At 51.9% G+C, this 13,239-nt stretch overlaps 1 protein-coding gene across 5 annotated transcripts in view; it reads left to right on the top strand.

Moving 5' to 3' along the window:
* Positions 1-13,239, top strand: part of MED15 (mediator complex subunit 15) — a 61,063-nt gene that overhangs the window by 41,951 nt on the left and 5,873 nt on the right. For 4 of the 5 annotated variants that reach the window (XM_084819949.1, XM_084819952.1, XM_084819947.1 and 1 more), the window contains 4 exons: positions 6,809-6,928; positions 11,256-11,398; positions 11,520-11,647; positions 12,089-12,223. In XM_084819949.1, the coding sequence (XP_084676075.1) occupies positions 6,809-6,928; positions 11,256-11,398; positions 11,520-11,647; positions 12,089-12,223 (526 nt within the window). The remainder of the gene's footprint in view (positions 1-6,808; positions 6,929-11,255; positions 11,399-11,519; positions 11,648-12,088; positions 12,224-13,239) is intronic. The other variant, XM_084819950.1, reaches the window with a different exon arrangement.

Here is a 13,239-nt window from a genome sequence, read left to right as displayed (position 1 = left end):
CCACGGCTCTGAACACAAGGGAAGGGACCCGGGATTCCTGGCGTATCTAACCCTGGCAATCCATACATGGGGTTCCAAACCCCAGACAAGGAATGGGAATGATTCCTGGAATGATCCCTCAGGCAATCAAGCAGTAAATTTTTGAAAGGCGTAAACAAAACCACACCCACAGAGACTTCGTCCAACTTTGAATCTTTTGTCAATAACTCCAGGCTACATGGCTGAGGCCTATCAAGACCAGGGGAAGGGTAAACCCACACACACAAGGAGCTCCATGCCACCGCTTTCGCATTGTAACTCCATGCTGCATGAGTCCAGGCAGAGGAAAGTCCAAAAGTTGTAGCTCAAACCCAGCCTGTCGGTATGCTTAGCTGATCACGAAGACAAATCCGCAGCAAATGAGAGATCAAGTCTGTGAAAAGCCTCACGGTACTTTTCACGGAAGGTCAGCAATCCAAAGTTCCCATTAAGGGAGGGTCCATGTGCAGAGTGCCTCCAGAAGCCCAGACAATGATGGATTCAGACAGAGAAGGCTTTGGGCAAGGAAGATGAGATGTTCCTAGCAAAGGCTCTTGGCCTTTGCATCGGCTTAAAGGGGGAGGCGATATTGTCAGACACCCCCTCTGGATCCCTGGACAGACAAGGGCTTTCGGCCTTTCAGCCGGGCGGCACCGCACAGCCCTCCAGCAGTGACGCTTCAGCCTGGGCGGCCCTCCTGCAAACCTCACCCCACCTCTGTCGGTTCTCTAGGGCAGCTGCCAGCCTCCCTGCCTGCCCAGGCCAGGCCAGCAGGTGGGCGGGGGGTCGGGCGACTCCCCCTGGCTCTGCTCTGGGAACGCTAACCCTGGCCTGGTAGTGAGTAGGCAGCCAGTGCAATTCCCTCAGCAAAGGAGTTGCATGTGGAAAAGGGGCAGCTCCTGACAACAGCCAAGCTGCTGCATTCTGCACCAGTTCCAGATTCCGGACCAGCCTCAAGGGCACCCCACATAGAGCGTGTTGCAGTGATCCAGCTTTGAGGTTACTAATGCCTGTACCACCGTGGCCAAGCTACCCTTGTCCAGGAGAGGGCGTAGCTGGTGAAGCAGCTGAAGCTGGTAAAAGGCACTGAGCCGCCATGGCCACTTGGGCAACAATGATGGATCTAGGAGTACCCTCAGACTACGAAGCTGATCTTTCAGAGGGATTGCAACCCCATCCAGAACAATGAGCCTGTCTCCTGGACCTGGGAACCACTCACCCACAGGGCTTCTGTCTTGCCAGGATTCAGCTTCAGTTTCTTGGCCCTCATCCAGCCCATTGCTGATTCTAAGCACTGATCCAGGACTTCCACAGCATCTTCTGATTCAGATGTCATGGGGAGATAAAGCTGTGTGTCATCAGCATACTGATGGCATTTAGCTCCAAATCCCCTAATGACCGCTCCCAACGGCTTCATATAGATGCTAAAGAACTTTTAGGACAAGGTGGTACCCTGCAGCACCCTGTAGCTCAGTTGCCAAGGGGTCGAGGAATAGTCACCCAATGTTACTCGCTGAAATTGGCCCAGTAGTTGGACCAGAACCACTGTAACACAGTGCCTGCGATACCCATCATATGGAGTCGAGCCAGGAGAATACCATGGTCGATGGTATCAAAAGCCAATGAGAGGTTGAGCAGAATTAAAGGGTTGCACTCCCCCCTCTCTCGATAAAGGTCAAACATCAGGGCGACCAAGACTGATTCAGTCCCATAACCAGATCGAAACCCAGACTGGAATGGGTCTAGATAATCAGTATCCTCCATGTGAGTGCCTGCAGTTGCTCCACCACAACCTCCCCTGGGTTGAAGACATCTTGCAAAACAAGGACTTAAAACTGTAACCCCCTTTATAGAGGACTTCTTAAGCTATATGAAGCTTACTCCTTTGTGGCAGGTGCCATCTTGGACTGAGTCGTCTCTGCAGCTATGGCTGTGGCCGGAGTTGTTGTGGCCAGATTCTCGACCTAGCTCAAACACTGCAACGTTGATAGGTTCTCCAGGGCCAACCTGGCCATAGAAACCACACAACTCTCCAGGTCTGGCCATCAGCATTTCTGACAGGGCAAGGATTCCTGTATGTGGGAACTTTCAACACCTCTCCATCTGGGAGTCAATAGCCATGGACCTCTGGTTGCTCAATACAGTCAGGGACAGCTACTTCATAGAGTTCCCCCTGAAATCAAGAAACAGGTTCCTCCCATCCCTAGCTTCCAGGTCCCCCTCCAAATAAGAAGTCATAGCACGAGCAATCCAACACCAGCTTGACATAGGAACTATAGAACCAGCTCTTGGGCGTTTACCCTCTTTTCATTGTCTCCTGAGGAAGGGGGGGTTTGCAGACCATTCTGGATTTGAAGTTTGTACCACCCATTTCAGATGGAAGCCCTACACTTGGTCAAGGAAGCCATTCAGCTAGGGGACTTCCTAGCTTCCATAGCCCTCACAGAGGCATATTTACATGTATCCATAGCCCTTTCCCTCACAGAAGATACCTGAGGCTTGCATACCAGCAGGTGCACTATCCATACAGAGCTCCACCATTCAGCCTCGCCTCAGCTCTCAGGATATTTTTAAGCACATTATTTCCATAGGGGCTGTCTTTGCCTTCTGGGCATCCACTTGTATCCATACCTGAACAATCTGAAGGGGAGGCCTACCTGGCCCTGGGTTATTCTGAGGAGGTTGTGTACACTGTACTTCCGTCCAGCAATCCATCCACCTGATGATTTACAAAAACAGTGTGGAAGGCCTTCATCTGCTGGTGCAGTTGCTGGACCACAGAACAGGGGCTGCAACTCTTTCTTCAGCCAGTTCTGTAGTAGGGTCTCAAACCTAACACTTTCACAGGCAGGCCTCAGCGCTCTCCTCCGCGCTAGTGGCGTCACAGCTAGTGGTGTCTCATCATCTTTTCAAACATTTTCTCAGAGGAATGTCACTCCTCAGCCCACCAGTAGCACACCACTTCCTGTCCTGAAGCCTGCATGTGGTACTCAAGGCACTTACAGAAGGCACTCTTTGAGCCGATAAAACAGTTCCTCTCTGGCCACTTTTGCTGGAGGTGGCATTCCTAGCGCGGATCCCATTTGTCAGAAGACTCTCAGAGTTAAGTGCCCTCCATGAGAGATTATCTTACCTCTTCCAGAAAGGCACTGTAAGCTGTGCACACAATCCATCCTTTGTTGCCAAAGTGAACGCGCCTCTTCCAAAGATCTCAAGAATTCACCCTTCTCTCTTTCTGCTGGATGTGCAAAGGGCTATTTAAAACACACATATGTCGCACAGCATCATTGACGTATCAACTCGCTATTTGTTTCCTTTCATCCCACGTCTTTAGGAAAAAGGCCTCCAGCACAGCCATCACCAGGGGGCTTAAGGCACACATTTTCAGGACATGTGACTCCCAACACCTTCCCTGGCCTTTTTCCGTCACAGCACATTTCATATGAGCGGCGGCCACATTGGCAGCCTTCTCCACGAACGCCCCACTGTTGGAGACCTGCAAGGCAGCCCCCTGCTCTACTCCCAGGACATTCACGAGACACCTCAAGCTGGACAATTTCACCACCGCAGAAGATGCCTTTGGGAGGCAAGTACTTGAGCATGTCCGTCCATCCTCCAGCCCATCCCTAATATTGAGGGTAGCTGATGCACATCCCATTCTTGGATGCCTCCTCACACCCAACAGAGAATGGAACTTTGGTCACTTGCCATGAAGGTAGGTCCTTCCGGTTTGGTGTAGCAGATGCATCCAAACCACACCCTTTTCCTGGTGACTGAATCACAGAAACACATAATTGGCCCAGTTGCAAATGCACCCCAGCCTCCTACCATGCCCTGTTGGAGGGAAGGGATGCACAGTTCCCTTCCTTTCTGCCACATCTCCTCTACCACTCCTGTTTACTTGCTAATGCTCCACTAATATTCCTCCACCTCAAGCTTGGCCACAGGTTGGAGCTAGAGGGTACTTGGTCTGAGGCAAAGAGCTTCAACTATGTGATCACTGCCTTTCCTGGTGGCAGAGGGACTAATCCCGTTCATGAATGCCTCCTCACATCAATCCGGAAGGTACCGTCATGGTGAGTGGTGAACATTCCATTCTTCAGAGGTTGGCCAGAGCGCAGAGTATTGGGAGACTTGCTGATGCGATCCAACAGGCTTGGAGGCTGTTGTCTTTGAGTGGAAAGTTCTTTCAGCTAAGTGGAGCCCCTCCTGGCTGGTGCACACAGTTCCGGCAAGAAATGGCCAGCCTGGATGACATGGTCATCAGGGGCTACAGATGTGGTACTTGTGGCCGGCTCTGCTGATCTGGGACTGGTCTCTCCAGCCCGCCGAGGAGATGTAATCCACATGGCCTACAGACATGCCTACAAAGGGACTGCCTGTTCTTTGTAAAAGATATAGAGGATGTAGCTTCTCCCTTTTATGAAAACCAGGCCAGCTGGCTATTTCAAGGGGGGAATACTTGGCCCCTGAACCTTGCACTCTTAAGCTTTTGTCCTAGGGAAGATGCGTGCCAGTATTTTGTGGGTCTCGTTGTTGTGCCCAGACTGCAGCAGTTCCCTGACCTCTCCATTAGTCTCTCAGCGTCTTGCAGGTTGATTCTGGGGAAGTGGGTTCTTTCTTGTTTCTTCTTCTGAAGCTGCTTTGACGGGCGCTGCACTTTATCTGCCACTGGGGGGCAACTGCTGCCTGCTGCCCCCTTCTGAGTGTAACTCCTTTCTCCAGGAAAGTGGTGTGCTGAATAACTAAAGTTGACACTTGGCCCTGCCGTACCTTCTAATCAGTGCAAGGTGTCCTAACTGCAAAGGGTTATTGGCTGTGCTATGGGAATTTCTTGAATGGTCTGTTGAGACTGTTCTTCCATGGGGACTTCCGCTTTCCGTCTGTTGGCTGCCAGCCCCCCAGATATGGTTCTTCTGGCAGGTTGGGGGCCTGAACCATTGCCCCTCTGTTGCAGTCAGCCATATGTAATGGCTGCTGGAGCTAAATTCCTCTCTGGGAGTACTTTTACTGGGCAAAATGGTGTATGCTTCATATCTTGGTCATACCTCATAACCCCCCTATGGGGTTAGCAATTAGTATTTCCATTGTATAGATGTGGGGGTAGGGGGGGGACTGGGGTCATAGCTGCCCAGTGAGTTCAGGGATTTGAACAGGGATTTCAGGGATTTACAAATTCACCATCATACTGACTACATTATATCAGAACTCTTGTCAAGAGATCCCAGGAAGAGGAGTTATTCTGTGAAGCAGGAAAGCTCTCCGGGGAGCCAGGCTGGGGCATTTGGGGACTCTGGGCAGGGGGCGCCTGCCGCTGCTCTGTGCTCTTCCCCCCGTAAAGCTGGGAGAGGCATCTATTTCTGTGCCGCAGCTGCTGTTCCTCAGGCCTCCACTCTTGAAACCATGCAGCCCAGCAGTCTCTCCGCAGACTCCTTTCCCCTTGAAGGGGGACTTCTTGGCAGAACTGCAGGAGGGGCAGGCACCAGTTCCGCTTTCCGAAGTAATGGTGCCGCTGGAACAGCCCATTCCGCTCCCCTGCGGAGCCCGGGCCTGGAGCCCACAGCAGCTGGAGGGCGGCGGCTCAGTCAGAGCTGCCTCTCAGGCAGCATTGCCCTCGGAGGCTGTGGCTCCCGCAGGCTTCCCTTTGGCGGTGTGGCAGGAGGCACTGGGCCAAGGTGGTCCCCTCGGCTGAGCCACAGTGTCCTCTCAGTGTCGTGTGTGGCTCTGCATGTGGGCGGAGGCCTGGCGGGGCCAGAGCTGCCGGCTGCCTTCCGTGTGGCAGCCCTTGTCTTGCTGCTGCCCTGCCCTGCCCTGCCCTGCCCGCCATCCGCCTCTGCTCAGGAGCGGATGCTTTGCTGTGCTTTGTGGTGGTTCTCGTGGCTTTCATTTGCATTTTTGTGGCATTTTTTGCATGGTGTGTGCGTTGAACGTGCGCATGTGGTTTGTGTCCGAACGCCTGTCATTCCTTCTGAAGCCTGCCCTCTGCCCCTCCTTTACTGCCCCAGGCTGGGAGGGAGAGCTACATCGCCCTGTCATGAACTAACAGCCAGGCTGGGTTTTGGTGCTCTTGCGCTGTGGCATTTCCCCCTGTGTTCTAACTTTGAGCTCTGTGACCCTCTTTCAAGACATGTTGCTGTGGCTGCTGCAATCGCTTGACGTGGGGCACCAAGTGAGAATGCCTGCTGCCATCCCCACGAGGGCTGGGCTAGTCTAGGGACTGAGTGTCAGGAGGAGGCCGGGGGCTGGCATGGCTCTTCCAGTGGCTCTCAGGCCTTTGGGCGACTCCAGACGGTTCCGCCGACTTAGCTGGGCGCTGCTCTGGCTGCCACCTGCCTGTACCAGGCAAAAGTGCACCATGCTCCGCATGAGGCTGGGCACAGAGGGTTGCAGAACTAGAGCAGAACCGGCCCTTGTCACGCCAGGACCCGGTCCAGGCTGGGGCCGTGTGTCTGGGTGGTCCAGGGGCCAGTTCAACTGAGTGCCAGGCGTCCCATTTCTGTCCTAGCGTTGGCATCCAGCACAGAGCCTTGACAGCTGGTGTTCAGGTTAAGCAAAATGTTTCCACAGTCGCTGGGGTGTGACCCTCAGTTGGGCTCTGCTGTCGCTCCTTGGCCCTCGTCAGCCATCGGCAGAGGGGGAGCCTTGCCCAGGCGGGCTGCTGCTCGGGCTGCCTTCCTGAGACTCAGTTGCCTGACTTCTCCCCTCACGGCCTGCATGTGCTTCCCATCCTGCCAGTGTGCTGCATTTCTCGTGTTGCGATTACTTTTGTCTGTCCCTCTGTCCTCCCAAGATGATCACCGCAACTATGGCCCGAGGTGGGATGCAAATAAGACCACGGTTCCCGCCCACCACCGCTGTCTCTGCCACGCCTCCAAGCACCATTCCTTTGGGTGGACAGCAAATGCCTCAGGTATTTACTGGAGCCGGCGCGCATCGTGGCTGGGGGGTCCCTTGAGAGCTGGCTTGGGTTGCACTGGCGCTCCCTTGCCCAGGCACTGATTTGCAGGGCATATCCAATCACTGATGTGCTCTCTTCGCCACTCACGTGGTCCCAGGATGTGAGGGGGAGTGTATGGTGGGGGCCTCAGGCAGGGCCGTAGATCTGCCTCCAAGAGCAGGAGCGTCCTGAAGAGGTCTTGCGCGAATTCCCCCCGAGCACGTTGCACATTCACATGCACAGGGCCCTGTGAGCTGCCAGCTCAGCTGCTGATACGTGTGTTTAGCTTGTCAGTGGACCCAGCGGGAGGAGGAGGAGGGTGTTTCCTGAGCCACTGGAGGGGCTGAGCTCAGCGTGTTGCCTCTTCCACCCCAGTTGTCCATTAGACTGAGCAGCTCCTCTGCTCTGCTCCCCCACCCGGTTTGCCCCCTGCGAGGGGTGTTTCTGTCCCCTGGCTCAGTCTAGTCCCAATCAAACATCTTCTCAGGGATGCAGAGAAGAGAGATTCCTTCCCTCCTCCTCCTCTTCACCCTTTGGTTCCCCAAAAGGAAACCTTGTGGGACCCTCCTGGGATTCATCCCCATTTGCCACGGTCTAGCTTTAATAGAGTTTAATAGTTGTAATAGCTTTAATAGTTCTGTGGTCTGTTTTGTTGAGCAGGGAGGGAGACGTGAAAGGGAAACCTGTGCCATCAAACAGACTTCAGATTGCTGGTACTAAAAAGAGAAAGCTATTTTTATCACCTCTGTAGACCTGCTGTACAGTCTACGTTCATCTTCCTCACAAAACCCATGTGTGAGAGAGGTTTAGATTTCCATTTTATATATGCAGGGTGGGGGCAGGGTGTGCAGGATGAGTTTGCAAGAATGACTGCCCATGAACAACACCCAAGTTCGTGGATTTGCACCCAGGTTTCCTACATCAACGTTCAGCATCTTATTGACTGCATCGTGGTAGCACTCTATAAGAAGCCATGGAAAGAGGTGTTATTCCGTGGAGCCTTGATGACTCTGCTTTGCCGTTCCATATACTAGGGGTTTAGCTGAAGAGAACATGTGCATTTTCACCAAACTGTGATCATCGTAGAATCATATTGACAGTCCTATGAACGTCAGACCAAAATGGAAAAATTGTGGGAGAAACCTAGACTACATGAGTAAGTGTTCCAACTCCCAAATTACTCCTCCAGCAACTAGAGGCCTGTAACCAATTTTAAACATTCCCTGAAATATCCAATAAATTCAAAATAGAAGTTTCTGCTTTATGAAACTTATTTTAAGATCAAAAGAGGCTCATTTCACTGTTTTAAAGCAACTCACCATTGGTTTAAGAGAATAGGATATTTAAGTTCATTATTCCAAAGATCTCAGACATAATTAGTATCAATTTTATTTATATCTTTGAGTTTCTGATAACGGTAAATTACAGATTTAGGTACATCTATTGGAAGATTCATGTCCAATAACAAAGATGGAGTTTTCAGCAGGAACATGAAGCTGAGATAACAAATGTTTTAAGTTGAATAAACTGCTCACAAGCACTCTTAAGATAGATCAAACTCTGCATTTAATGTGTCATTTTTAAAAGCAGCATAAAAGGAAAAAAGTTGATCCAAAGTGGCAATATAATGGAAGGCCCAATTCCCCCCCACCACCACTACACACACATACATTTTTATGAGCGATTTCTAAATTAGGATTATCCCCTTTGTGAATAAAGGGGTCAAAACAATGTCTCTGACCCAGTACTTTCCCTATATACCTTGCAGCGTTAAGTGCTGGTAATAAACCAGATCCCTGGACAAATAAGGAACATATTACCTGCCAAGATTTCAGCAGGGTCCCCTTGATCTTGAGATAACACCCCCATAGCTCCATGCACAGGCTGGAATCTTCCCAGCACATGTCCCTGTTGGGTTTCCCACCATTTGGAATTGCTGGAGTCCATCATGGGACTCAAGTGGCATTAACCTGAAGAGCTGACAGCCAACTGCTCCCCTCGTTCTGTGGCAGTCTCGTGTCATGTTTGGTATTCATTCAGTTAGCACCGATGCTTTTTCAAGACCACACAACTTTGGCTCCTTTCGTTTAACTGTTTCCCTCCTACCTTCTGTTGTACAGCTTGCCTTGTTTACAAGCTTTTTATAATCTCTCTGATCGTGTACCAGTAACTGGGGGTAGACCATTGTTCTTGTTCATTTTTACTAAAGCAGAACTGAGGCTTAGGTGGCACCTTGACCGAGGCATAGCTTAGCTGACGTCTGCTGATGAGCCTGGGCTTGGGGGAACAGAGTCATAACTGTGGCCCTGGCAAGATCCTAGGGCAAGAGCTTCTCGTTAGGGCACCTTTGATTGGTTTAAGGATGTGTAAGGGACTTTATACAACCTCAGTCTGAGAAAGATGGTCACAGTTCTGAGCCAGAATTTTAGTTCACATCTGACTCACCCCGCATTGCGTCCACTGGAAGCAGATGACTTGGAGAACAGCCTGGCTGGGTCAGCTCAGTAGTCCGTGGTCTGGATGGGTAGAGGCACGCAAGGTCTCTCAGTGCTCCTGGCTCCTATTGATCCCTTCACAAGCACTTGTGCTCCTGGTCTGCCTTTCATCAACTGGACCCAAATGATAATCAGGTAACATGCTCACTGCCAAGTCCCATCCCTAAATTGGCAGATATCTAAAATTCTCCAGTCTGGTGCCTTTCGTTTTGAAACAGGAGTTGTTTGCCACCAAAGCCCAGCACTCAAAAGATGTTGCAGCGACTCAGTGGGCGAGCCACTCAGGGGGTGGGTCTGGTTCACCCTGGATTTTAATAGGGGTTTCCCACTATTTGCTCCTGTCAAATGGCTGGGCAGGCGTGCCTCTTCCTCTACCCTGAGTTGCCGCAGTTGTGGGGCTAGAAGGCAGAGGGACTCTTAGGCACAGTGTTGGGTTTGAAGCACCTGTCAGTCCAGTTTTGCTTTGTACACAATCATCATCAGGACTTCCAGTAAGCATAACTGGAGAATTGTCCCTTGTGGTTGAGTGGTACCTCTGTTTTGAAAATAGTTGGCATTCAAAGCAATTCTTCCAATGAATTGAAACATTAAAAAGAAAGCTCTGTGTCTGCTTGCAGACATCTACCTCATGTTGTGTGAGCAGTCATCCTGAGGTGAAATGAGGAAGGACGTAGCCCCTGCGTATCCAAGGGCGCTTTGCCTTAGCTCAGCATCCGGCAGTTTGTAAATCCAAGGCAGAGGCACATTAAAGCCAGTGGTCTGTCAATATAAGGGATGGAGGACCTGAATCTCTGCCTTCCCTTTCTACTTCAAGTTCCTGAAGCAGCATCACGTTGTCAGCTGCACACACACATTTAGCTGTGATTTGGAATTGCGGGGCAGGGGCTGGGGGGAGCAGGACAAGCAAGGATGTACTGGGCTTGTTCAGCTTGGTTACACACCACTTGTCTGGTCTGGGAAGAGACTCTCAAAAGAATTGGATGTTTTGTCTACCTGATCTTCCAGTGCTGATCCCATTAGAACCGGCAAGTCCTGACCAAAACTTGGCACTTCAGACTGTACTGGGCGATTTGTGGGCTGTGGCTGTGTCACTGTGTCCCCCCACCCCACCCCCAAGCACACACTTAGATGTGTAATGACCTGCCACTGCTCCACCTAGTCCCTCTGTCCAGCACCGTCTGGCTCTGCTGTCTGTGCCCAGTGGAAGTGCTCAGCGCCCCTCTCCCTCGCCCCTTCACTCACTCACCCACTCAGGCTGGATCCTCTTGGGTCATTTCGGGGAGCAGCTGGCTTGTGTGTGCCCTATTGTGGATTATTAGGCAGACGGGAAGTGGCCTTTAAAGAAGCAAACATGGCTTTGGTGCACTGGACTGGAAAGAAGGTTGTTGTTTGCCCTGGTTGAGGCTGCCAGTTGTCTGACGGATGTTTGGTCTAGGAACCTTCCGTTGCCTGCTGACAACTTGCACTCGGGAAGCCAGAAAAGAACTCCGTAGGCAGTGATGTCGTGTAGTGCTTCATGTGAAATGCTGTTGCTGGGCCTGCTTTCCCACACTTCATCTGAAGGGCATTTGCGGTCCTTGCTCCGTCCGTAGTATGGCAGCTCGGTCTGGGCAGGAAGGGCTTGTCCAAGGCCACCCAGCAAGCTTGGGATTGAGCTGAGGCTTGTACCCAAGGCCAAGTTGCTGCCTCCTGGTCAGAGTCCCCGTGACAAAGGCAGATGCTCCAGAGGCACCTTCTCTGCTCTCCTAGAGGCCTGTCCTGTCCTGGAGAGGCGTCTCTTGCCAACGGCTATTCCTTTGTTCCAGGTCAGCCAGAGCAGCATCACCATGATGTCCTCTCCTTCACCAGCCCAGCAAGCCCAGACACCCCAGCCAATGCCCCCGCCTCCTCAGCCACAGCCTTCTCCCCAGCCAGGGCAGCCTAGTTCTCAGCCCAACTCCAATGTCAGGTGAGCCTTGAGGTGGGAGCAAGAAGAGGTTGGCTCTGGGAGCCAGGTTTTCAATGTGGGGTAAATAGTGGCCACACTTCCCTATGGAAACATCTTTTCCCTCCTCCTCCTCCTGTTTCAGCTCTGGACCAGCCCCATCTCCCAGCAGCTTCCTCCCCAGCCCATCTCCACAGCCCTCTCAGAGTCCAGCAGCTGCACGAACACCACAGAACTTCAGCGTCCCATCGCCAGGGCCGCTAAATACTCCAGGTAATCTGCACAGGGCTTGAGTGAGCAAGCCCAGGCCTGTCCCCCTTTCACCCAAGGTCTCCCAAATCTGTGCGCACCAGGAATTTTTACATATAGTTTTGGAGTTTTGTGGGAATTGGGGATTTTTTAAAGCTAGGATTGGTGAGAAGGGTGAACATTTTGTTGCATACACAAGGTAGTTGGTGATGCTTTGCTTCGCTGATGCAAGTAGTGTCTATTCCAGGATAGCCCACCTTTGGGATAAAGGAAGTTCTTGTCCCAGCTCCTGAATCACCAAGACACCTTTTTTGGTGGGGGGAGCAGTGGCAGAAGATAAGCAAGGGAGAGAGAGCAGCCTGCTACATGCAGGAGAGGAGATTTGCGCCAGACCATGCCAGGATGGCTCCTGGCATGCCTGCCTTCCTCCTTGGTGTCTTAACCTGTAACCTTTTTGCCTCAAAGGCAATCCCAACTCTGTCATGAGCCCAGCTAGTTCCAGCCAGTCCGAGGAGCAGCAATACCTGGAGAAACTCAAGCAGCTGTCCAAGTACATTGAGCCTCTGCGGAGAATGATCAACAAGATCGATAAGAATGAAGGTGCGCCTTCCAGTGGTCTGTTGTCTTTGTTAACCTGGGATGTGCAGGAAGTTGCTGGACCTTCATCTGACTTGCAGGTTACACATACTGGCTGGGATACTTTGGTATTGGATATAGAAACCAAGGTAGTCATGCTGACCATAAGAAAACTTCCATAGCCTTGGGGTTTCGAAATAGAGGCTCTTTGGCAAGAGTGTACCACTTCTGGGAGATCCCGGGATTTGTGTGGGAATTCTGTTGGCAGCAGGCCCTGGTGCCTTCTGTGCAGGTGCTGAGACTTGGCAGCACCCACCCTTGACCTGTGCCTCTTACAGCTGCTTGCCAAGGATGTGCATGGGCCTTGACCTGGCAATCCAGGTTAAGCGTGGTATTTTCTACTAGCTGCCATATTACTTGCAAACAGAGCCCTCTTCCATGCAAAGTGAGTAATAAACCATATCTTGCTCATGACATGTCACCTGAGAAGTAAAGGGAGAGACACTGGGTGACCATTTCTTGGATCAGTGCAAAGATGCATTCCATGGCTGAGCTGCCCTGGGAGCCTGGGCTGGGCTGGGCACAGGGCCCCCGGAGGCCTGCAGGGGACCTTGTTCTTCCACCACCTGCCGCTGCTGCTAGAGGCACGTGGCGGTGTTGCGCCCCGTGTTCTGGCTTGCTTTGGGGGCCTGACACCTTGAACCGAAAAAACCTTTGTTGTTCACCTGGGCAGATGCCTGCCTGCTGCTCTCCCTCTTCCTGCCGCCTCCCCCCCGCCAATCACACCCTTAAAAAAAAATTCTGTTCAGAGTGAATTTGTGCCATTGCTAGCGTGCATCCACCCATCTTATTTTTCCAGCTAATTTATTTTTGTGGAGGCTTCACGATCTTGTGGAGGTTATTGCCAGGACCAGAGAGTGAGGCCAGTGTGACCCCAGCACTCTCTGCCTCCTGGCATCAGACGAATGCCAGGCAATCAATCTGTGGCAATCAAGCACGCACAAAACAAAGGCTGCCGCTGAACTTGATTCCCTGGACAG

The sequence above is a fragment of the Heloderma suspectum genome, chromosome 13 (assembly GCF_057233095.1).
Source record: "Heloderma suspectum isolate Gila_16-S chromosome 13, 16-S_ref, whole genome shotgun sequence".
NCBI lineage: Eukaryota > Metazoa > Chordata > Lepidosauria > Squamata > Helodermatidae > Heloderma > Heloderma suspectum.
This window is presented reverse-complemented; position numbering and strand designations above follow the sequence as displayed.